The sequence below is a fragment of the Gopherus evgoodei genome, chromosome 1, assembly GCF_007399415.2.
Source record: "Gopherus evgoodei ecotype Sinaloan lineage chromosome 1, rGopEvg1_v1.p, whole genome shotgun sequence".
NCBI lineage: Eukaryota > Metazoa > Chordata > Testudines > Testudinidae > Gopherus > Gopherus evgoodei.
Genome location: NC_044322.1, coordinates 163,082,609 through 163,108,880, shown reverse-complemented (window position 1 = coordinate 163,108,880; position 26,272 = coordinate 163,082,609). Strand labels below are relative to the sequence as shown.

Sequence of the window (26,272 nt, the reverse complement as noted above, 5' to 3'; positions counted from 1 at the left end):
ATTTGTAATAGTATGTCGTATTTTAGCCTACAGTACCTCTCAACTAAAGCTTCAGAACTCCTTGTTAGATTCACTTCTCTTTAACAATTGATGACAGTAGAAGAGCTACCTTTATATAAGATTATCAGTCAATGAGATTACATATGGCTGTTTACTAGGGCTGATCAAAAAACCAGGGGGATTTCAATTAAACAAAATCTTTCATTAAAAGTGTCTGATTTTGATGGAAAATTTACATTTCTCATCCAAAAGCAGACACCTGAAAACCAAAATGTTTTCAGTTGAAATCTGTGTGTCTCAAGGTGAGGATGTGGTTTGGTTTTCTCATGACCCCATTCTTCTCTATGGACCGGGACTCCTATGATGCATGACTTCCCCTCCCCATGAAGGGAAACCAAAGAGCCTGGTCTATAAAAGAGAACAGAAACATGAGGCTGTCATAACCTATTCCCAGATTTGGACCTTAGCGTCCAAAATATGGGTGTTAGCATGAAAACCTCCAAGCTTAGTTACCAGCTTGGACCTGGTAAAGCTGCCACCACCCAAAAAATTAGAGTGTTTTGGGGCACTCTGGTCCCCCCAACAACCTTCCCTGGGGACCCCAAGACCCAAATTCCTTGAGTCTCACAACAAAGGGGAATAAACCATTTCCCTTCCCCCCTCCAGGTGTTCCCTCCCTGGGTTCCTGGAGAGATATACAGAAGCAAGCTCCGTGAATCTAAACAGAGAAACTCCACCCTCCCTGTTTCCAGTCCTGGAAACACAAGTGCTTCCCTTTTCACCCAGAGGTCATGCAAAGTCAGGCTAGTAAATCTAACACACATAGATTTCCCCCTGACTTCTTCCTCCCACCAATTCCCTGGTGAGCTACAGACTCAATTCCCTGGAGTTCCCCACTAAAGAAAAACTCCAACAGGTCCTAAAAGAAAGCTTTATATAAAAAAGAAAGAAAAAAAATACATAAAAATGGTCTCTCTGTATTAAGGTGACAAATACAGGGTCAATTGCTTAAAAGAAATATGAATAAAGCCCTTATCCAGAAAGAATACAATTTAACACATTCCAGCAACTACACACATGTAAATACAAAAAAAACAAACCTATATTCTTCCTATCTTTGTACTTACAACTTGGAAACAGAAGATTAGAAAGCAGGAGACAGAAATCCTCTCATAGCCAAGAGAGAGACAGGCACAAGACAAAGGACAAAGAACTCACACAAAAACTTCTCTCCACCCAGATTTGAAAAAGTCTTGTTTCCTGATTGGTCCTCTGGTCAGGTGTTTCAGGTTACTCCTTTCCAGGTAAAAGAACATTAACCCTTAGCTATCTGTTTATGACAGAGGCATTCAAACTACAATGTCTTTGAGTCACTGCAGTAGCATTTCTGACAAGAATTATTTTAGTTTTTGGCCGCATAGTTTAGTTTTCAATTTTTATCTGAAAAGTTATAATTTGTTTTCATTGAAAATTTCAGCAGGAAAAAAACCCCATTTCCAACCAGCTCTCATGTTTAAATTTAAATGTTTCTCTGTTCTCTTCTGTGATACATATTATGAAGCCATTAAATGCCTGAAAAGTTATCCTTGTCAACCACACACCTAGCAGTGACATAGTAAGGTAGTTGGGGAAAGGTCATATTTGCTATTCTGGTAAAGCAGATGACTTGGAAAACATCAAAGTGTAACTTCTGACCTTCTTGGCATCTGGAAAAGTTAAGATAAAAAAAATTTAATATAATTACTCAAGTTGTTGAATTTTGTAGAGTTGTAAGAATAAATTTGTGGAGCTCTAAAAAAAGAACAAACCTATGTCTCAACAGAACATGAAAAAATATCCAGTTTAATTCTTCAGTGATCAAAGCTAGATTTTCTCAAGTTCCCTAGTGCATAAGATCATTGAACTTTTGAGCTAAGACAGGATCATAAAGAAACAATAATAAAGATAAGATGGAGTGTAAATAAACAAGCAATACAACCTCCCTTCAGTGAAGTTATAGATATGCTTACTTTGAAAAACATGCTGGTATTTATCTTGTTGGGAATGTACCATTGTTCTCTGAAATATGTTGCAGGGCAGCATAGCACAGATTTTACAAAGGTTTCCTAAGGAGCCATAAAGTGAAGAGAAAATAAATTAGGACTGACTACCACAAAGTTATCCCCCCAAATAAAGAGCTTAGGCATGGATTCTGCTACCTTTACCTAGGACAAGTAGTAACTTGTTCCACCAATAGTTCCATTGGCTCAGAGAGTGCCCCTGCGATGACCTATGCAGAAGGAGTGCTCACAGTCCCTTTCCCTGTCTGCACACCCACAGCCCACTTTCCCTTTATGGAATCCATGATGATCTCTCTGAAGGTCCGGGGAGGGGGGGTGTCTCTGCTGCAGGAGGGGGCAGAGACTACAGTGGGAAAATGGGCAAAGGACCATGGGGACATACACATTCCCTTCCATTCCCCTGGAATTTACCTGGAAAACAAGAAGCCTGGGGCTTTATTATCTTTTCCACAGAGCACCACACCATATGGGATCCCAGTGGCCACTGCAGCCCAGCCCAATGAAGCCATACAGCCCAGGAGCTCTGTGTGGATGGCCCTGACCTCCAGCAGATAGCCTGGGAATCATCAGGTTTGGGTTGGAGGGAAGCTGACACTCCCCTCCCCCCCCCCAAAGAGGAAATGCTTGCAGAGATTTCCTCCTCCAGAGCCTGTCCTGAGGGCCTTACCACCATGGGGATGATCTGGGACACTGGCTTCAGTGGGGCCACTTGTGGCGTAAGCTACTACACAGTGTGAGTAAAAGTAACAGAATCAGGCCTTTCAGAACACTACAGGCATTCCAGTTAGCTTTGGAGATAGTGTGGAGCTCGAAGAGGAGTGCAGCCAGTGGATCCTTTCAGCTCTAAAAGTGGTTCCCTCTAGAGCAGCAATTGTGGCAGTGTGAGGAAGCCCACAGTGCTGCAGCCTTTCTCCTTTCTGCACTGTGGATAAGGAACGGACAGCAGTGCTGTCAGTCCAGCACCTTTCACAAACCCTCTCTAAACCCCTGCCATATTGGATTAAAGGGAGGCTCTGCTGTTACAGCTGCAAGCTACCATTTCCTTATAAAGCTCCCTGATATTTCTCCCCCTTGAGCTTTGATTTTTGTTTACCCTCCCTCATAAAACATCAATGCATTCAAGAGTGTAATTGGAATACTTTGTATAAACAGAGCAGGGAGCTGCACAATCTAATAGATTATATTATTTTCACTTGATAATTATTTTTTTAAAAAAATCTCTGTAGCATTCTGTATTTACGGCTTGAAAACATAATCAAATAGTTTGGGATTCCAACACCATAAACTTCCTTCCACAGGCAGCACTAGAATGTTCTCATTAACCGTGGAACTCTCATGTTTCTGCTCTGAAACAACAGGTATAACCAAATTCCTCTGGAGGCCTTTCCTTCCTCTCCCCAGAAATGTGCAGAAGGCGGGGGGGAGGCATTTTTTCCATTCATTGCATGGAGAGTATGAAAACTTGGCACACAAGACAATTATGTACTGGAATTTGGGTGGGTCTAAGAAAAAGCACAGACTTCAGTGGAAAACATATATGAGGGTGTGTGTGTGTGTATGAGAGAAAGCCTTTTAAACCATAAATTGATCACATGCATGGACCTGTGAGGAAAGAAATAGAAATTTGCCATGAAATAATACATTCAGTTGATACTGAAAAGAAGCACTACTGCCCCAATTTGACAGTGTCATTGGCATTTTAAATATCATTCCGTTAGTTTCACAGTGTAATTATTTCAGTGCTCATTATAAGTTCAGACTGTAGCTTTAAGCCATTAACCACATGGGTGATGGTGAAGGCTCAGTGGTATATGCACCAGCAGCTGCTGCCGGAGTTGAGCAATAGGCTTAGATCTTCAAAGGTGTTTAGACGTGGAACTCCCAGTGGGAGTTAGGTGCTTCTGTACCTTTGACAGTCTGGGCTTAGGGCCCAATTCGCCATTCTGCTATAGCCCCTTTGCACTGCTTCATTTAGCAGCCAGTCATAGGTTAGAGGGGCCTCTTTGAGGACATGAACTGCATGTTTGTATGGCCTGCTGGCAAAACTCAGTGGGCGTTTTGATGAAGAACTTGAAGATTTAGCTCAAAGAGAATACTCTGAGCCCTGTATTTGTTGGACATGAGTGATATGGCTAAGGTATCACAAAGGGTCAGTTCAGAAGTTCCATTTGTGTCACGATCTGAACACTTTTCCTAATTGAACCTAGCAATTCTGTAGGCAAGAAGTGCAGAGGAATGTGTATTCAAAACTAGATGTTTCCAAACCAAGCCTAGAGCCAGCAACACCTCACAAATTAACACTCGGTTAATAGGTAAACCTGCTCATACTTGCAACAGCTTGTTTTCAATCCACTGTTCAATGAAGATGCAGCAAATGAGTGTTGCACTGATAAATCATGTTACCAGTGACATGTCTATGTGGTGGGAGAATGCACATTACAGGGATGTAATTTCTAAAGCACACTATGGTGCTGCGAAAGCTTATGCTCAAATAAATTTGCTAGTCTCTAAGGTGCCACAAGTACTCCTGTTCTTTTTATTAATAGGTCTGTGTAGACCCTGCTACTGCACCAAAAGTTACTTTTACAAAATACACTACTGGTAATTTAAGAGAGTACTATCTTCTGATAGTGCTTTTATACGTAGTGGAAGCTAACCTGAGGTGGTCAGAATAAATGAACAAAGTATATGTACTGATGAATCATCTGCAAGGTGACTCCATGTCCTGATTTTACCAGACAGTACCAGTTTTTCATTGCATCAGTTCACGTTTGTCTGTTTAAGAACTAAAGAGTGGAATTTGCTCTGTGTTTACTAGAAACAAACAGTTCAAGGGAACAAGTGGTTGTGTGCTTTACAACATTTGGAGCTTAAAGCAAAAACTCAAAAGAGACTGGCCATCCTTGAAGCTGTTCTTTAACTCGGAGTGAGTGTTCAACATGTTTATTCAGTAATACATGATCAGCTCATTCAAAACCCGAAGTAGCTGCAAGAAAATCCTCTGCTCTGAGTAACATGCATGTGTCTCTGCTGTTTCAGAAGCTGGCAGTATGACACCAGCACACATTTTCAAAATAAAGGGAGCAAGGGTTTCACCCTTTAGGACAGTGGAAATTTTGCCATTGACTTCAGCGCAGCCACCTTTTTACCCACTGTGTACTTTTATCTTTTGAATGGCTATGTCGCAGCCCTAAAAATAATGTTTACACAAGTGTCCTAGTTTTTGATTTTGAAAATATAAATAGTTTTATTTTTTCATCATGGCTATTTACTGATTAACAAAGGATGAAATTCACCCCTGTGCAAAAGACCAGCATGAAGTCTAAGGCACCATTTACTTCCCATTTATGCCTGTGTAGCTTAAGTGGCGCATAGACCTTTTAGTGGCCAACTATACAGGAGTAAATTTCACCCAGACTGTAGTAACCTGTAGTGTGTTTTCCAGCTGCTTGTGCAAATTAGTGACTTTCTGCTGTAATTGGGGTTTTCAGTTGCTGAGCTTAGAGCAGAATACTGTCAGATGGTATGTGAGGGCAGGTCTACACTACAAACATCTCTGTTGTAGCGCTTCTGATGAAGATGCTCTAAGCCAATAGGAGAGAACTCTCCTGTCGATTTAGTAACTCCACCTCTGCGAGAGGTGGTAGCTAGCTCAGCGGGAGAAGCTTTGCACTGTCTACACGGGGAAGGAAGAGGAGTGAGGTCGGTATAACTACCTCGTTCAGGAGTGTGAATTTTCCACACCCCCGAGCAAGGTAGTCATACCACAGCAAGTATGTAGTGTAGACCTGGCCTGAGTTAGTGTTTAGCAGAATGAAATTAAAGCTTTGCTTTAAAAACTAATAGACTTAGATGGGGAAAAAAGATGCTTTGTCTTATCATCTGCCCTTCCACAGCATGAACTTGTTCACACAGACAATGGAATTCTTCTGCATAGCACAAGTACTTCCTGAGAAAACCAGCTTATAACAAGTTTTGAGATGAAACCTTGACAAGAGGCATCATCCTTTCCTGGAAACACACTTTATAATATTGTAAAATCATAAGACCAGATTCACTGGTATGCTCTGGTCATGCAAAGCAGCCATAAATCTGATTTAACTAGCAGGTTATATTATATTTATTGCTATTTTGCATAGCAGCTGAAGCGTACAGGTGAATCTGGCCCATTGCTCTCAGAGACAGAAAACGCTAGTAGTGTGACTGGGTCTCTCCCATTTCTGGGAAAAAATATGCTGTATTTCCCCAACTAGATTAGATTCTATCTACATTAGATCTGAGATGACCAAAAGACCCCAAAATATACTGACCTTTTAATAAAGGACTTTGTACTCCTTGCCCCTTTTCTTCCCTTACAAAGCTGTAGTATGGTTTTAAATAGCATGCTGTGCTTCCTGTATACCAGAAGAATTTTATTTTGTGAAGATATTTCCAGGTTGATGCAATGTTTTTATTTCATCATAAACTTTCTACTGAGCCCTCTTCAGAGCTGTGCTTGGAATTTTCATCATGCTGTGTCAAATAAAATTACTTTGGAGAGAGAGAGAGAGAGCGTGTTCGGGGAGTATGGGGTGGGGGGTTCCTCTGATTAGTACTGCCACCCACTCTTTGGTCACTACTGATGATGTGTAGCCCTTCTAGCTGCTGAATAAAGGAGTTAGTTTGTTACAAAAGCTGCCACAGCAAAATGTTGACACCCTCCAGTGAGCCGTACTTTGGTGCCGCACCTACCCTCTGCTATAAAAGCAAGTGTATTGAGACTAATTAAAAAACAAACCCCAACTTGACTGTAAGAGAGCACAGGCAGCAGTGAAATGAATTAGCAAATAGTTTCCTGCAACTACCTAAAAGAAAGAGCTCTTCAGAGCAAACCAATATATGGACGCACAGCCAAGCCGCCTATAGCATGGCATTGTGTAACTGATTTACTATCAGAGGGGTAGCCGTGTTAGTCTGGGTCTGGTTGTTTTATTATGTTAGTTCCTAAGGGGTGATTGTGTCTGGTCAGGCCACGCATTACTCCTCCTGCCTCCTTCCCCAAGCACATGGAGAGCAAACTCAGGAGTGAATTAACCCTGTGGGGAGTAAAGCCCAGCCCAGGCTGTGGAATCCTCTTTAAGGAAGGTTCAAGGGCAGTGCATGGTCCTGACTTCCACTGACATCCTAAGATCCTCAGTTGAGGAAACCAAGCCCCCCTTTCCTCGATGGAAATCCCTGAACAACTGACAGGAGGATACGTGAGGGGAACTTTGTGGAGGTCACGGCACCCTTGTAGCATTTTCTATGGAAGGTTATGATCTGGGCCACATATAGTAACCTCCGATGGAGAGAGAGTAACATGAGAGATGTAGCAGCTGGAAGGTCTGGTCTGTTAAAAGAGAGAAAGAAAGAATAACTGAAATTGGTGACAGAGGGGACACGGCAGCCTTCCCTGGGAAAAATCCTGCGACGACAGCTCAATAATTCTGGGACATGAACAAATTATCAACCAGATGCTCAGCTGTTATAAATTGTCCAAGTTCTAGTGAAGTAAATGGACCTACCCCAATTTACACCAGCTAGGTTCCGGTGGTATATAGTTCTTAGAAAGCCAAACAGATGGTAACACATTGATCACTACTAGTGCCTGTGGGCCAGTACTGATCCAATGACCTAGAAAAGTGCTTGCATCCCATACAAATTCTCTGAGTCATCCAGGTTGTTGTTTATTCCTAATTTATTTACGATGAAGAAACCCTGCCCATTTAAAAGTGATACCTATGGGTACAACTGTGCTCTCCATTTCACTAAGTGTCACTGGGGCCTAAGACAGATTCTGGTCTGCTTCCTCATCTACTTGCTGAACTCCTGACTAGGAAAAGCCCAGGATAAGTTAATACTGTTGTGAGTTACCGAGTTGTCAATTTTGTTAGTAATTATGCTCCCAGCAGAGAGTGGCTCACTTTAAAATATATTTTCTCCACTCTGCAATAATGCTGCATTGGGAAAACTGGTTTGGGTTGAAATCATTGAGAAGTTAAATGGAAACGTGTGAAAAACGAGTGTAATCTAGTTAATTTTAGATGCATTGTTGGCCAGTGAATTGAACACTCATCTGTGGGCCAAGAGACCTGGATTCTCTTTCTGACAATGCCATGACCTGCTGTGGGACTTTAGGCAAGTTGCTTTACCTTGCTGTGCCTCTGTTTTTCTTCTCACTCTTTATCTGCCTTGTCTACTTGGCTTCTGAGGAGTTTGGAGCAGGGAGTGTGTCTTATTTTGTGCTTGTGCAGAGGAGAAATGGTGCTAAGCAGAAAATGGCTGAAGTGAACATCAAAGATCCTATTCCTATTAACGTTAATAAACCCTTAAGCATGTATAGTGAGAAGTAACGTGCAATAGATTTCAAAGGTTTCGGGAGAAGAACGATTGCCAATGGTTAGGGTGCTGGCTTGGGAGACCTGGGTTCTGTCACAGACTCCCTGTGTGACTTAGCATGAGGGGCTAAGCGACTTGTTCACTCTCTCTGCCTCAGTTTTCCCACCTGGAAAGGAGGATAATAGCACTGCCCTACCTCGCAGTTAATAAATACAGTACTCAGACAATGTGGTAATGGGGGCAGTATAGGTTAGGTATGGCAGATGGCTAGAGATGGGGGTACAACCAGACTTTTCCTAAGGAGGGGAACAGGATTCTCCCTCCTCAGCCCTGCAGCCCGCCCCCAAGCTCTCTTCTTCTGCACCTAGACCTGTGCTCGTCCCCCTGCACCCAGCTCCACACGCACTCCCTTCTTGTGGTCCCAGACTTTCTCAGCTCATGCATTCCTTGCGCCCAGCCCCACAGCCTCTCTGCCCCCACACCCAGCTCTGTGCTCTTACTCAGTGAGGCAGTCAGGCTGAAGAGCACCATCCTCAGTAGGGGTAGGCAGCTTGGGGAGGCCCAGATCCCATCTTCCTTCTGCATCTCCACTTCCCCAGAAAGTACTGAAAGCCCAGCTCCAGTCTTCCCATCATGCTGGGAATTCCAGGTATCCTCTGCTCCACTCCTCCCCAGGAGCTGGGAGGCCCCCATGCCCATGGGCACCAGAAAGACTACAAAAGTTGGGGGGGACAAGCAGGCACAGGATGTTGCAATGCTATTCCAAGTGGCCTGGCTGTCCAGTGAGTGGCATTGCAAACTGGTGCATGGGGGCACAATGCCACTCAAATGTCCTGCTCTGGTCAGGGGCCAAAGTGGGTAGGGTGGCCATTGATGCATCCCCAGAATACAGGACATCCAGCTTGGTTGCATGGACTTCCGGAGTGGTGTGGCCCACCCCTGCTGTCACGACCCTGCTGCTGCCCAGTCACACCACACAGAGGATGCCATTTTGCAGAGCTTGCTGCCCCACCCCCAGCAGAATGACCTCACATGCGCAGTCACAGCACAGGGTGAGCCTGACTTGCTGTTTAAGTGCTGGTGATCAATTTTGCTAAATGGATGACAATGTTTAATTCTGGAGCTCAGCAACTGTAACACATAACATGGTAAAAACCAAGTGGAAATATCACTGATAAAAGTCTCTATCCCGGGGTGCAATGGTGAGACCATGCTGGCAGGGGTGGAGCAGCGTGCCCTGTAAAACAATGTTCTCCGTGCATCCACGTCACAATGATACTGGAAAAAACCATGCCTGATTTTATATCAGTCCTGAACAGGGTGATAAACTTTACAAAGACAGGAGTGTCTAGCCTACAACTGGATGAATAATCTGTCTGCAATTGGAGGCCACTGTCTCACGCCCCCTCCCTTGCCCCCCAGGTTGTTGAGCCTCTGGATAAAGGTTTTGACCAGTGATATTTCTGCTTACACAGAGGCTGAGATCCAGAATTAACAATCCTTATCAGTTTAGCAAAATTGAGCATCGCTTAAAAAATTAAGCCTGACTTACCAGCTGCCCCAGGTTGCCTGAGAGAGTCCTAATTTGCCCCATTTCTGGTTCCAAGGCAGCTGAGGCTGAGGGCTTGTCTACACTACCGCTTCAGTTGATATAAGTTACGTCGCTCAGGGATGTGAAAAAAACCACCACCACCCCGAGCAATGTGACTTACATCCACTTAAAGTACTGTCTACACCGCGGCGGGTGGGTGGGAGATGCTCTCCCACAACATAGCTTCTGCCTCTCATTTATGTGGAGTAATTATGTCCCCGAGAGAGCACATGAGGCAGCGACGCTGATCTAGCACGGTAGTGAAGACAAGCCTTGGGTAAGAGTTTAGTGCTGCTGCTCCCCAGGTGCCAGCAGACGGTCCCTTTGTGCAGAAGCTGTCTAAGAAACAAATGCTGCCTTTCTTTCTTCTTCACCATCTGTCTGGCTGTTCGCACTCTATGCCTCCACCTCTCATTGCAACTGTTCCTCTTCTAGTTTTGTCTCTGATTCTGCCACATGCAGCAGGGGAGGCAGGTACCAGTCCTAGTCCTCATCAGTAGCAACACTGTGAGCTTCTCTTAAGGTGTACACAAACACCTTCCTTCTGTCAGGAAGTTAACAGCAGCAATAAGGGCCAGCTTCAGTATAAGTAGGGTCCCTCTTGCCAAATAACTAAACTGATGTCTCGAGCTCCCTCCCAGAAACCTGGGAAAGTTAAATGCACCCTAGCCCTTAACAGACTGAACTTTCTTGTGCACAAGCTCTCTGCAAATGCGTACGCAGAAGGAGATCTTTATTAGGGGACCCAGTGCTAAAGTTGGGAAAACGCAGCACCAGTATATGCAAATAAACCCAACCCATTTCAGCAACTTTGGTGGTAGTCTGCCTAAGTTCCGTCCCCTCTGCTATGGGAGTCCCCTGACTGTACTGCCTCACCCATCCACCAAGACCCACTCATTGTTGGAATCGGTAGGCCAAGTGTCTCTTTGCAGGTCTTCTTCAGTCCCAAAGGAGCAGCTTGCCTGGTCCTGCTTAGAGGTACCACTACCTAACCCATTTTAATAAGTCAGGTTTACTAAGGAATGTCCATTCAATGAACTGCTGTCCCCTTCACTGTCCCACACCCTAAAGTTCTTTGAATTGTCTGGTGTGGCAAAGTCCTTGGTCTGCAGTGTTTCTCACAGTGAAGTGTACTAAGAGGGCTAAGCACCTTCAGTAGCACTCTGGCTGCTTAGATATTAGCTCTTTGTTAGCGATGGTCTAAACTGAGCATTTCTAGTTCACAAGAAATTTTCACATTTTAAATTTTTTCATTCTGACTTGGACCAAACCCATGTTTTGACATTTTCCTGTGAACCTGAAATTCCAGAAATGGTTTGTTTTGAAAATGCTGACTCAGAGTGTTTCTGAAATGAAAAAGTCTCCCATAGGCTGCATGAAATTGATAGGATTCTTGTCTTGACAGGAATCTTGATAGGATTCAGGAGTGAGCAGCAGTAAACCTGACAAGAATCCTGCCAGTTTCACCACAAACTGCCAGGGACTGGATTACAGGATTTGTGGCTAGGCGCTGCCCTGCTATACGGACTACCTGAGCTGGGGATGCCAGGACTTCCAGAAAGACAGGCCAAATGGCTCCCCAAACCCAGGGAGCCAGCTGGCCTGGGAGTCTGGAAGCCCTGGTCTCCACATCCCAGGACAGTCTGTAGGGTGGGGCTGCCCAGGAGCTTCATTTGGGAAATCCATCCCAAGACTTCCTGGCTCCGTGCCGGGAGGTCCTGAGAATCCCACAGTTTCCAGGTTATGGCTCCACAGCTTTATCCTAGAAGCCCTGGGAACCTCAAGATTTCCAGGCTACTTGCTATGGAGACTGGAGCCAAGCCATAATTAGAGTGGGGGCTTCCAATGTTTCCAGGCTCCTGGCTCCATGCCAGAGAGGAGGTGCCTTGGAACCATAGACACGGGAAGCCCTGGGGTCTCTATCCCCAAAGCTAGCCACACAACAGGCCTGCCCCAGGACTGTGGACACTTGCCACTACATAAAACAACATATTTTCCCCTAGCTTCATTCTTGGAAATGGTTGAACCATTTTGGCTAAAACTCCCAGAAATAATTCACCCTGCAGCAGAACCCCAGCATGGAAAATTTGAGCCCAAATGCTTAAAGTTTGGCAAAGTTATAACTAAAAACAGGGTGTGATAATGGGAAGTGTTAGACCACCTTCACTGTAGGTGGTACTATCAGCCTTACCTAACATAAGATACTTGTAAAGCAATAAATAATACATGTAGGAGACCAATATACTGTGTGGTGAATGCGGTAACACGTGTAAATAAGTAGAGCCCCTTTAGTTCAAAGAGCTGAGGAGGGCAGGACAGGAAGGGGATACATCCCAGGACAAGGGAAAACAGGACACCAAGGAATACCTCACAGGGAAAAGAGACACTCCAGTGGGAAGGGGGGGTGAGGGCATGGGGATGGACGACCCCAGGAGAGCACACTAACAAGGTAAGGGAAAAGAAATGGGGAGCTTCATATAGCAAAGCCTACTGGACAAAAAATGGGTAGGCTCTAGGATCTCCGGAGTTCTAATCCTGGCTCGGCTGCTGTCTTGTTATGCAGCTTTGGCTAAGACATTGGCACTCTCTCTGCTCCTTTCTGCCTACATAAAGCGGGCTAGGGATGCTTGCCTGCTTCACAGCAGAGTTGTGAGCATTAAATAGCATTTGTACAGTGCTTTGAAGCTGTAAGTGATACAGTGGGTAAGTGCTAAGTATGATGATGATAAGCATGTTCAGCTGATAATGGCTCTTTGTAACCTGCAGTTTAATTCTAGCACTCTGAGCCTCAGAAATGGAAAGTGTGATTTCATAGTGAACTAGTATCTGTTTAGACTTGCCCTCCTAAAGAGACAGGTAAGGTTTGCACAGCATGAACTAGGGGAAGGGTGATGGGAGGGCAGAGCACCGCACAGGAATTAGGAGTCAGAGTGCCTGGCTATGCTAATAAAGAGTAAAGATGAAAGCGCTTTGAACTTAAAGAATTTGAAAAAATAATATCCCAGCAAGAGCCACATAAAAAGTTCTGAACATTTTGTTACTGAGGAAAAGTCATTCATAAAAAAGTTTGAACATAACAGGTTTTTGGTGACGCTTTGCATAAATGTTTGTCTCTGTTCCAGCAGCATTTTATAACTTGTCTCATACAACAGAAAAACAAACTTTAGTAACGGTTTAGTTTGTTTTAAAAAATGGTGCTCATAAAGGATTTCAGACTGATAGCTCTGTGGACAGCAAAACCCTCTGTTTATCTACTGGACATGGGCAGTGGCAGGGAATATGTTCCTCAAACCTGTTGGGGGGTCAGATCTAAAGCCCGTTGAAAACAGTGGAATCATTGACTTGGATAGACTTTCTTTCTTTCTTTCTTTCTTTCTTTCTTTCTTTCTTTCTTTCTTTCTTTCTTTCTTTCTTTCTTCAGCCCATCATTGTGGTACCTGAGCATCTTACACATCAAATCAATAGCAATGGCCCTGATCAGGCCCTTGGAGAGATATGAATCTCTGCGGGACACAATGGAACACCCAGACTTCTTTGATTTGACCTCATCCTCAACTTGACCAAATGTTAGTCAGGCAGAGAAAAACTTATGAAAAACCATGACTGGATTTGGATGTTTTACTCCCTTCGCTGAGAGACGCATGTCTAAGGTCAGACAGAGAGAGCTATTCATATCATCCATTGGATTCTGTTTTATGTGCCTTAGTATCAACTAGTGGTTGGGGAGAGGCAAATGGACAGGCTATTAAATGACTATCTTCAGGAACTGATCTATCAGCCGCAGGCAGATATATTTATAGGCTTGAGGGGCCAGCCCCTTTACAAATAAAAAGCAATTTATTTAAAAAAATATTGGCACTGTTGATCACATGGGCTACCAGCCTGTCCTTCCCTGCTCCCAGCTGTAGAGGAGACTGTTACTGTAGCCTGGAGCCCAGGCAGGAGCTTAAAAGTAATAGTTGCTGGAAGTGTCCAGGGTTTCAGGTGACAAAGCTCTACTACTGGATGCTGCAGCCTGGGGAAGGTGAGGAGCTCATTGTCAGGCACTGCCCATCTTTCTGATTCATTGTGTTGGAACATGGAGGAGGGTCTAGCTGATCAACTGTCACAGAGCAGAACCTGCCACTGTGCAGCACTTGTGTAGCCCAGAGGGATGGTGGACAAAGTTATGAGAATTCCTGAGACACTTGTACAACCCACTGAACCTTGTGTGACTAGGGATGCCAACTTTCTAATCACACAAAACCAAACACCCTTGCCCCGCCCCCTACCCCGACTTCTCTGAGGCCTTGCCCATGCCCCGCCCCTTCTCCAAGGCCCTGCCCCGGCTCGGTCCATCCCCCATTCCTCCATCACTTTCCCCCATCCTCATTCACTTTCACCAGGCTAGGGCAGGGGGTTGGGGGGCGGGAGGGAGTATGGTCTCTGGGCTGGGAGTGCAGGATCTTGGGTGGGGCTGGGGATGAGGGGTTTGAGGTGTGGAAGGGGACTCCAGGCTAGGGCAGGGGGTTGGGGTGTAGGAGGGTTTGAGGGCTCCAGCTGCAGATGGGGCCAGGGATGAGTAGTTTGGGTGCAGGAGGGGGCTCTGGGCTGGGGCAGTGGGTTGGGGTGCAGGAGGGGGTGAGGGTTCTGGCTGTGGGTGTAGGCTCTGGGGTGGGGCCAGGGATGAAGAGTTTGGGGTGTGGAAGGAGACTCTGGGCTAGAGCACGGGATTAGGGTGTGTGGAGGGGGAGGGCTCCAACTGGGGGTGCAGGCTGTGGGATGGGTCTGGGGATGAGGGGTTTGGGGTGCAGGAGGAGGTTAGGGCCCCAACTGGGGATGTAGGCTCTAGGGTGGGGCCGAGGATGAGGGATTTGAGATGTGGAAGGGGACTCCAGGCTATGTCATGGGGTTAGGGTGTGTGGTGGGGGATGAGGGCTCTGGCTGGGGGTGAAGCCGGGGATGAGGGGTTTGGGGTGCGGGCGAGGTTATGGGGTCCTGGCATCACTTGCCTTGGCTCCGGGAAAAAAGTGGCCACCCGGTCCCTGCGGCCTCTAAGCGTACAGTACAGTACAATATAAATCTGAGACTACTCCTTCCTTTCCCTTATTATGCTACTGTTTCTTTAAGCTATCAATTAATTCTGTAGTTAGAGTTGGGGCGTGGTTTGGTTTCTTTTTTAACAGGGTATTTTGGCTAAATAACCTGCTAGTTTTCACTTCAGTATAAATCAAGTAGTTTGCTCCCTTACAACTAGCAAATGTTATTGGGAATGTTTCTTTGAAAAATGTAAATTTGTTGTTTTAGGAATGGTTGCTGATTCAGGAAAAAATTGAAAGCAAAAGAAGTAGAATAAAAGCTGGGCAGGGAATCAAGACAGACCTAAAAATTCCAGATGTAAGGAAGTCACCCTGAAGAAATCTTTTAAGGTGCCTGTATATATATAACTCAGTGACTTGCCCTCATTTGGGATATTGTATTGGTTACCTCATCTCAGAAAGGATATTTTCCAAACTAGAGGGGGTTCAGAGACCAGTGATGAAAACTATTCAGGGCTTGGAAAAGCTCTCATTAGAAGAGAGATTGAAAAGATTGGGATTGTTAACCTTACAGAGGAACTGACTAAGAGGGGATCAGGTAAAAGTATATGAAATAATTAATGACTTAGGGAAGGGTGATTGACAGCTTTCTCTCTAATCTCCACAAGAACAAGGAGATATTCAATGACATTGCAAAGTGGCAAATACAGAAAGGAAATATTTATCCAGACAGCTCACTGTGAGCCTGTGGAACTCATTGCCACAAGATATCACAGAGGCCGAGAGTTAAGCAGGTTCAGAAAGGTATTAGATATTTATCTGAGTAACAAGACTATCCTGTTAAAATAGAAAACATTTAAAAAACCAAGAGGTTTGGAAGGGATAAAACCCCTCAAGCTTCAGAGTATAAACCAATCTCTAACTCTTTGGGTTTGGAGAAAATTTACCTTACGTGCATGTTATCCCATAACTGGTTACTAAAGAGTTCATTCCTCTGAAGCATCTGGCACTGGTTTAGGTGGGCTGCTAGTCTGATACAGTCTGACAATGCCTCTGTTCCGCTATTCATGCAGCAAGGATGACACTAAACAGAGGAAGTACTTTTGCAGTGAGAGAAAACCAACATGAATTTCCGGTGAGAGGAAGAAATATAGTAAAGGAATTCAAAATTGCGCAGGAATAGATGATGTAACAGGGAAAATGCAGGAAGTCAGAAAAAAGTCCAGGATCAGATGGGATCCATTCCAGAATACCAAAGGAAGTATCTGAAGAGCTGAGAGCCTTGAGATAATATAGAAATACAAATCAAGAGAGGAGCCTAGCAAAAACCAGAATGAAGCTATTATAATTCGTACATAAGCTAAGGGAGATCCAGCAACCTACAGACATGTAAGTCCCCACCACAGAAGTGGAGAAAAGGCTGGGGACAAAATGGCAGATCGCTTGAGTAAAGGGGTGAATGGGAGGTTACTTGGAACATTCTGTAGGTCAGTTACAGCTAAACTGAAATCTGATGTCTATGGAAGAGGCAGCACATGTTGTAACTGTTTCATGCTATGAGCAACCCTGAGAAAGAATCATGCCTTAGAATCACAGTTCCTTCCCTGGCTCCTCCCTGAACTCTTGGAGGAGACTGTTTTGCTATAGCCCATTAGGGTATGTTTACATTGGGCTCCTGGGGCTTAGGCAAAGGGCTGTTTAATTGTGGTGTGGATGCCAGAGCTCTGGGACCCTCCCACCTCACAGGCCCAGCATTCTCCATCCCCCAACAGCTCAACTCCACTAACTGGTGCACTGAGGGGAGAGGGCAGGTTCCTTGGCTCCCTCCACCCATGCCTCACACAGCTGCACAACTGGGAGGAGATAGCAGCTCTGGGGAGCCTGCTCTTCCCCCTGCACACAAAGCGGCAATGCTGGTAGGCTGCACAGGGGAGTGGGGCTGGCCCTTACTCTGCTGCATAGCCTCCAAGTCCAGGTACAATTTGGCCTTTAGAAGATTAAAGTTACTTGTGGCAGAGAACTAATTGTAAGCTGTCACTTCTCATGAATGGAAGCAGAGACTACGGAGAAGTGAGCTTTACAGGAGATAGATTTTAGGCACTTTTTATATCAATATCTTATCATGGTAATGCTTGATGTGGGCAATGGAGCCTCTTGATGTGTGGCATGCATTTTTTCCTAATGAGTTTTACATTGCATGTTGCACATACTTACATGTACTTACATAAGCTGTATTTTCTCTGGCAGCACCGTTTGAATTCTGGACTTGTCTAAACAGCAGTTGCTCATATGCTGCTGTGTTTTAGTTTGCTTTTTCTGCTTCCTCCTGTAGTTCTTTTTAAGATCACTTGGTCTTTTTTTTTTTTTTTTCTGTTTATCTCGACATGCTGCACAGTGTGTGTGGTGTTTGATTGTTACATAAAAGGTCTCCTACTGGGATCATCAGTGCAGTCCTACTTTATATATATATATTTATAAACTGAGCCTAAAATAAGGAAAATGAGCTTTAACTATTAAAACAAAATCTGAATGAATTGCAGTGTGGCAATACAAATAAAATTGCAATTTCTTTTCCCCTGAAAAACAGTAATTTGGTTATCAGTGTATTTAGTAAACAAAACTCTCTTTTATTGACATAACAGGAAAGTTACAACACTGAACAATTATGTTGTTGTCCTGGGCAGGCACACCCCCCCCATACACACACACACACCACCACCACAAATAGGTCTTGAGTTTCCTGTGAGTTTCTTTTAAGTAGTTACAAGGGAGAACTTTTTTTTTTCCTGTGGTTCATAAAAAAGAAACACTTCCTAAAGCTTCTTTTTAAGCAAAACAATGGAACAAACCAATGTTTGCTGTATGAACTGCCAAAGCACAAAGGATGCACAGTGGGCTTTTTTTAGAGCAGGAAGTTTTGTTATTGGAAACTACTACTGTAACATCCCCTGTCCTTGCACTACGCAACCACTGTCTTGTCCTGGAAGCAGTGTTTCTTTATTTGCCTCATCAAACTGGCACAGGCAACCTTCTCCTGCACTTTGTGGGTTTTGTTCCGTCCTGAATGTACTCCCACTTAATCTCCATCTGGACTGAACTTGGTTCACAGTAAACAAACTGCTTGAGTCTTGTATTCCATTGATTCCTGTGTTTGCACAGGTCAGGGCCTAATGCTCGAATGCTGAATTTGTGAATTGCCTCCTGTTTTCCACTGACTGTTTTGAAATTGGAGTGTTATATGTTACAAAGAGCCTTGAAGTGTTTTCAGGTGCAACTATTTCTTTCCAAAACTCTCCTTTATGTGTTCACAGGACTATGCTGTTTCCCTGTAGCTTAGTTATATGTTTAGGGAAGAGCTAGAAATGATTATTAAATCACTTATGGAAGTTAATTAGCCATGAACAAAATTTGTTTTGCTTATTTTGACTGTGCTGTTTTGCGAGACAAAGGTGGTCCGGTGTGCTAAATCAAGCAGCAAAATGTGTTTAATTTTAGTGAAAGCCTTCTCCTGAGTGCATGAGTGGGAATAAATGTAGTAGTCAAAACAAGTCTCTCCTGTTTTCGCTACAATATTTGAGAAGAATTTTATCTCATTTCTTTTTAAAAACACAGTACTAACATAGGGTTTTAGCTTGGTCAAATTTCTTTTCCAAGCTACCATAAGGTAGTCCATTTCTCCTTATATGGCGGTCACTAAAGTCAAAGTATTCCTTTTTTCCAAAAAAAAAAAAGTCAACTAGCTTTAATATCAGACACTATATGATGGTAGCTTTTTGTCCCAGGAGCATTCCTTTATTATACATATGTAATGCGGTCATGATTGTGTACCTTGTGTCCTTCTGTGTTTTTCAAATGATTTTTAAGGCTCATGTATTTTAACTTTGTTAAGTAACTGAATTCTTTTTTTCTCTTCTTAGAATTGAGGAACTGAAAATGGGCACCACTCAAATCAATATGTCAGGTACCTCACTCATTAACGGTATCATCAGTGCTGAACTCAAGACACACAGACCCCGGGTGATGTCCAAAAGTGGTCACAGCAATGTGAGGATTGACAAAGTAGATGGTATATACCTGCTTTACCTTCAAGATTTGTGGACAACGGTTATAGACATGAAGTGGAGATACAAACTTACCCTGTTTGCTGCTACTTTTGTGATGACCTGGTTCCTCTTTGGAGTTATCTATTATGCCATTGCATTTCTTCATGGAGATTTAGAAAGGGATCATTTTCCCCCCAAACATATGCCTTGTGTCAAGGAAGTAAATTCACTAACTGGGGCATTTCTCTTTTCTTTGGAGTCACAGACAACTATTGGTTATGGCTTTCGTTTCATCACAGAGGAGTGCCCTCATGCCATATTCCTCCTAGTTGCTCAGCTGGTCATCACAACCTTGATTGAGATCTTTATCACTGGTACCTTCTTGGCCAAAATTGCAAGACCTAAAAAACGGGCTGAGACTATTAAGTTCAGTCATTGTGCTGTAATTACCAAACACAATGGAGAGCTTTGCCTTGTGATCAGAGTGGCAAATATGAGGAAGAGTCTTCTGATTCAGTGTCAGCTTTCTGGGAAACTTCTTCAAACCTATGAAACCAAAGAAGGGGAAAGGATCCTGCTCAACCAAGCCAGTGTCAAATTCCATGTTGACTCCTCTTCAGAAAGTCCTTTTCTGATTTTACCTTTAACCTTTTACCATATATTGGATGAGAGTAGCCCTTTAAGAGATCTCACACCCCAAAACCTAAAAGAAAAAGATTTTGAACTGGTTGTCCTCTTGAATGCCACAGTAGAATCCACTAGTGCCGTCTGCCAAAGCAGAACTTCTTATATACCAGAGGAGATCCACTGGGGTTATGAGTTTGTGCCTGTGGTTTCTCTCTCTCAAAATGGAAAATATGTTGCTGATTTTAGTCAGTTTGAGCAAATCAGAAGAAATGTAGACTCTACTTTTTATAGCATGGACTCTGAAAAACAGAAACTAGAAGAGAGATACAGACAGGAAGATGAAAGAGAGAGAGGTCTGAGAACAATATTGTTACAGCAAAGCAACGTGTGATTGTATGAGCAAACTTTAACATTAGTAATGCCTATTTACAAACTGAAACAAAAGCATACATTATATACTGTATGGCTCTTAAGAAAATGCAGCAGAGACCTCTTAAGCAAGTGCCTTGGTATAGAGTAAATCTGTCCTTTTGTGAAGTCAAGTTGTTAATCGAGTATTTGTTTTAGTTAGGTGGGATTTCTTTGTTTATCATAATGACTTAACAGAGTTGGATTTATTTTGAGAATCTGCCTTGTACCAGCTGTAAGATCAGACATACTACTTTCCATTTGGTAAGTGGAGTTTGATACTGTGAGAAGATTTCTTCACATAGATATTTGGAATGATTTAATTATAACAGTGGGATCTCAAAGTTAGCACACAGTGCTTTCAGAAGGAAATAGGCTCCTTTAAAATGTTTATTTTCATACCAGTGCTTTATTTTCTTTAAGTGGTCTTAACTAAGTTAATGTGAGAGACCTGTGGTTCAATCAATGCAGACATACTATAGCTCTGGTAAACACATTCTTTTATCTTGAATGAGGGGAAATGACTTGTACGCTAATAGCCCTGCTGGGTTTTGTTAAAAGGGTGTTCTCAGCTCCATTAGGGACCATTAGTTTCTTGAACACTCATTTGGTTTTTTTACCATGTTAAAGGCAGGCTTGCATATAACATCTAGGGAGGGAGCTGCAGACAGTTAACACTGAATCAAAACAGTAATTAACTAAGTTAAAACTGGCTTTGCCAAAACTTTTATTTTCATAAAGTGTAAATCATTTCTATTAGCAGCCTAACAATACATTTCTGAAGGTTGCTTGTTTTGCCATGGGTCATATTTCATTTTTGTTCAATGAAATCTTGATGACATCTGTAGCCAATATTTACTGTTTCTGGCCAGATTAATGGACAAACATTCCTCTGATCCATTTTGGTTTTGGTGTATTAAACCATTCTATTAATAAAGGAATGTAATTTGAATGATTTCTGATTTCTTTGTGGTGTAGTCAGAGGGTGTGGTAGTTAGGATATGCTTGGCATATTAATTTACACACAGCAAAAGCAAAGATTACAGATTGACTCACTTTAATTAGTCAGGGAATGGGGAGAAAGCTGTGGAGCAGTGGTGAATTGGAAACATACTTTCGGCATGAAGAACAGCTATCTGATATAATTTAGAAATGAGTTTCCTTTCAGCCCCATGTGTGCTTTTGCCAGTGGCAGTGGTGAGCTCCAGAGGCCCTGATCTGGCAAACCTAGTACATAGAAAAGTCCTTGTTGATCTGAGTGTGAACTTTGGGTGTGTCATGTATGCAGGCTGGGCCTAGGTCGGTGAAGCACTGGGTCTTTCCATTAAGGTAAATCATTTTTGAGTTCCCTCCAAGCCCTACATTTCTATGATTTTATGCTAAGAAAAAATTTAGCTCACTTGCTCATGACCGGAATTAGAGCTGGGCAAACTCTAAAGCAGGGATCTCCAACTCAAATCACCACGAGGGCCACATGAGGACTAAAACATTGGCCTGAGGGCTGCATCACTGACACCTTTTCATATAAAGTTACAAAAGCCCACCCCTAGCTCTGCCCCCACTCCACCCTTTCCATGAGACCCCACCTCTGCCCCACCTCTTCCCACCGCTTCCCCGCCCCCATTCCAACCCCTTCCTCAAAGTCCCCGCCCCAACTCTGCCCCCTCCCTGTCCCTATTCCAACCCCTTCCCCAAATCCCTGCCTCTTCTCCACCTCCTCCACATGAACAAATATGAAGAAATTTCAGCCTATGGGTTGTTTATGAGCTAGTTGCTTTGTCAATGTCTTCAGCTCCTTGTTACTAGTTTTTCATTCTGTTAAGCGGCTACCTTCCGCTACATCCCTGGGTATCTTAGAAACAGGAAAAAAGAAATTAAAGAGATTTCGAGAGGGCCTTGAACACTTATGGTGGGATCCAAAAGGTACTTAAGTGCCTAAACCCCCAGACTTAGGCACCTAAGTCTCAGGGTTAGGTGTCAAAATCCCAGTTTTCACTTCACTGTGATCCACAAAACTCCTTCCAAACCCTGAAAGCGCTAAACTCACTTGGCACCAAAGTTTTCAGGGTAGAAGTTCCATAGGTGCCTATGTTACTGCCTCTGAGCACAAGCACCATTGCCTCACCCTAGGTGTCTGGAATCCAGATGCCTATCTCCCACCTAAGCCCCAGAGTGAATCACGAACTGAGAGAGGATAGGCATTCAGTTACCTATCTCATGTGCAGGGCCCAATCTAACAGGCAGCCTCTGAGCTTGTCTACTGGATCGGGATCCATTGGTCTCTCTAGCCCAATGACTATTTAATGATTTACCTACAGTGGAACAGTCATTGAGCTAGAGAGCGAGAGAATGACTCCCTAGCCTGGTGGTTAGGGCATGCTTCCGGGACATGGGAGAATCAGGGGCCAGTCCCCCTGCTCTGATTGCTCTTTCATTATTTATCCCCAGTGGAACAGCTTCAACAGAAGAGACCCCACATCAGGCTATCCCATATCTCATGCTTAGAGGAACCTCCTAAGAGGTGGAAGATCCCTGTTCAAATTGTTTCCCCCCTCTGGAAGAGAGGGAGGAATTGAACCTAGGTCTCCCACATCCCAGGTGAGTGGCAGCACCACCTCTTGCTCTAGCCATTTTGTTTGGAGGCAGGTGCCTAACTCATTTCTGCAAGAAATGCCTTAGCCATCTAAGCTGCCTGACCCTAAAGGGTGGATTCCTGTTTGTGAATTGCTGAGTAGGGCTAGATGCCTATCTCTGAGAGCGGGGATGGGCTTAGCACACGCTCCTCTGATCGGTGTCCCCCTATTACCTAGCTTAGGTGGCTCCCTGTCTATCTTTGGTAGCTTTTGTGGATTCCATTGTGAAGTGCCTGTCTCTCTCCATTCATTATATAGGGACCCTAGACACTTAACTCAGCTTTGTTGTTCCTGTGATTTTTCTAGGCATCTAAAAGTTAGGCACCATGATACTCAGTTTTGCAAAGCCTAAGTCCCTTTGTGGATCCCACCCTTAGTGTATAGCACTGTGCAAATGCATTTGCTTTCTGAAGAAATGCAAAACTTCTTGCAAAAATGGCTCTCATGTTTGTATAGACAAATAAAACGGTCCGTGTGCACTGGAGTGAATTCATGATTTTATATTCAAACAAATCTCCACCGTTATATTTGGTAGTATGTATTTTCCCAGCTCCAGTGAGAACACTTCCTATGACAGATTGCTCTCAATTCAAAACAGATATGACTGTGCGTCGATCATGTCTGATCCATAATGTAAAGCAGGACAAAAGAAGGTATTGTGTAGATAGTAGAACTTGCATATTCAATATTAAAATTCTGCCTGGCTGGAATATAACTATTTATCTGTCACACTTATGTACATTATTACATGAATAATGGAACATTATGCTCTTACTAGGCTGGTCAGCCATCAGCCTATTCTGTGAAAATATTAGATTACCAGTTCAGAGTCTTCTTAATGGAGAAGATTTCTGCTGAACTTCCTGTACCTAACTGGCTTGGAAAAACTTTTGAAACATTTCCAGTGCTTCATATAGTCTGTCAGCGGAGGCTACTTAGAATTCTGAGTCACCGCATGGTAAACAGAAACAAAACAATGTAATCCACAAGTAGCACAGCAACTATATTTTGTATATATTTTTAATAATAAACTTTTTGATGACTATTGCACGTTGCAACAGATTGCCTAAGCTGTATTAAATTCATTCAATTTTACCTTCTTTGATCATCAGCCTGAACAAGATGTGATATGATGTCTGACATCATTAGAATTGATAGGCGCTAAGTTCTGTATATAGATGTAGGTATCTGCTAGAAGTTTGGAGCAGACACACCAACATCAGATGAATATTTTCATAAACAAGATACTATGGGCCTGATTCTGTACTCCATTAAATCTACTGTCCTCTAGTGGAGACTTAGACCTGGAGCTTTAAAGGAGCGTGTATATTTTCAATATTTGTGCATAGCTTTTCTACTACGAATTGTTAGCCTCCCATTGTCCAAAGTCTCCCATTCCAAAGTCTCTCCCCCTATACTGTACATGTTACGGATCTAATTGTTTGATTTCAGATAGGGTAACAACTTACTCACTTTCCTCTGCTAAGATGATATACCCTTGGATCACTGAGAAGAGTAAGATTTCACTTAACAGTTGTGCCCAAAACAACAAAAGTTAGGTGATTATTGCTTATCCTTTCATCAAAGAAACTTGTAAAATTGTGTGCGAAAATGTACCCATTGCAGTGCTCAAGATTAAGAAATGACTCAGAATAAATCTGAAAATCCACAAATAGGAATAATGTATGTAATGCCTGCTCAACTGCTAACCTTGCGATCTATGGCAAGAAAAGGGAGGGCTATTTTCACAGAGATCCTTAACAATTCTCTGAGAATGTTGCATTAAGTAGGAGAGGTCTTTAAGTAAAAGTCTTTATGTTATCCTACACTAGGACATATCTTGGATGGAATAATACATATTATAGTAATGGTTTCACCTAACCAATGAAGGATGCCTGTTGTGTGCCATGAAGAGATTATCATTGAGCATGAGTCTGCAGACTACTGTTTTCCTCTTGAGAAAACTGCAATGAACAAAGTTCCCTGGCCTTAGCTTGCCTCACTACCAATATCCTTTGGCTTGGATCACTCTCTTTGTAAAAGCCTCAATGTGTGCCCATTAGGCGTTTGACTAAGAACAGATCTGAAAACTAACCATAATTCTCAAAGAGATCCCTACACTTTTTTCTTCTGATTTCTTCTCTGAATTCATTTGGCCTGATTTACTGTTCACAGAGTGTCGTTTGGATCAGAATAGCGGGAAGTAATTTGTGGGATTCCTGAAGGGTGAGAAACTACACAAATATCAAGAAGCTCTACTCCCCCAGTACATACTGTGCCATCTTTTACTTGTCAAATAATAATGCAAACTCTTAACAAAATATAGAGCAAAAGAGGAGAAGGAAAGAAACACCGTCCTCTGAGAGGAGGTCTTTAAGATATTAAGGTTAAAGTATTAAAGGTTAAGATCTAGTGTTAGAGTCACAAAAGGATTTGGGCACCTAACCAGGGGTGGCTCCAGGCCCCAACATGCCAAGCACGTGCTTGAGGCGGCATGCTGTGGGGGGCGCTCTGCTGGTCACCAGGAGGGTGGCAGGCGGCTCCGGTGTACCTTCCGCAGGCACGCCTGTGGAGGGTCCGCTGGTCCTGCGGCTCTGGTGGACCTCCCGCAGGCACGCCTGCGGAGGATCTGCTGGTCCTGCGGCTCCGGTGGTCCACCAAAGCCGCGGGACCAGTGGACCCTCCACAGGCATGCCTGCGGGAGGTACACCGGAGTCACCTGCCGCCCTCCTGGTGACCGGCAGAGCAGCCCCCGTGGCATTCCGCCCTGCTTGGAGTGGCAAAATGTCTAGAGCCACCCCTGCACCTAACTGCCACTTTAGGGCCTAAATCCCAGAATCAGGCAGCTGAAGGCAACTAAATTTGCTCAATGCCTAAATGTTTTCAGTATATATTCCCTAAGCACCTGTGTTTCTGCCTCTGAGTGTGTGAACTACCCCCCAGTAGCCAGATGACTAAGGGAGTGTCTACACTACGAAATTAGGTTGAATTTATAGAAGTCGGTTTTTCAGAAATCTTTTTCATACAGTTGATTGTGTGTGTCCCCACAAAAAATGCTCTAAGTGCATTAAGTCATCGGACTGCATCCACAGTACCGAGGCTAGCGTCGACTTCCGGAGCGTTGCACTGTGGGTAGGTGTGGGTAGCTATCCCACAGTTCCCTCAGTCTCCACTGCCCATTGGAATTCTGGGTTGAGATCCCAATGCCTGATGGGGCAAAAACAGTATCGTGGGTGATTCTGGGTATATGTCGTCAGGCCCCACCCAACCTTCCTCTGGGAAAGCAACGGCAGGCAATCGTTTTGCGCCTTTTTTCCTAGGTTACCTGTGCAGATGCCATGCCACAGCTAGCATGGAGCCCGCACAGCTGACTGTCACCGTAAGTCTCCTGGGTGCTGGCAGACGTGGGACTCCATTGCTACACAGCAGCAGCAGCTCATTGCCTTTTGGCAGCAGACAGTGTGTTACAACTGAGAGCTGTTGGCATCGTATTCCTGGGTGTCCTTTCAACTGACCTAGGTGAGGTCAGTCAGGA

General features: G+C 43.8%; 1 protein-coding gene across 2 annotated transcripts in view; it reads left to right on the top strand.

The window, feature by feature from the left end:
• Positions 1-20,977, top strand: part of KCNJ15 (potassium inwardly rectifying channel subfamily J member 15) — a 31,099-nt gene extending 10,122 nt beyond the window's left edge. Inside the window, exons 1-2 of one of the 2 annotated variants that reach the window (XM_030552242.1) lie at positions 16,937-17,001; positions 18,944-20,977. In XM_030552242.1, coding sequence (XP_030408102.1) covers positions 16,937-17,001; positions 18,944-20,087 — 1,209 coding nt within the window. In that variant the 3' untranslated portion in view covers positions 20,088-20,977. Of the gene's footprint in view, positions 1-16,936; positions 17,002-18,943 lie in introns of those variants that run through there. The other variant, XM_030552251.1, reaches the window with a different exon arrangement.
• The last annotated feature ends 5,295 nt before the right edge of the window (positions 20,978-26,272 follow it).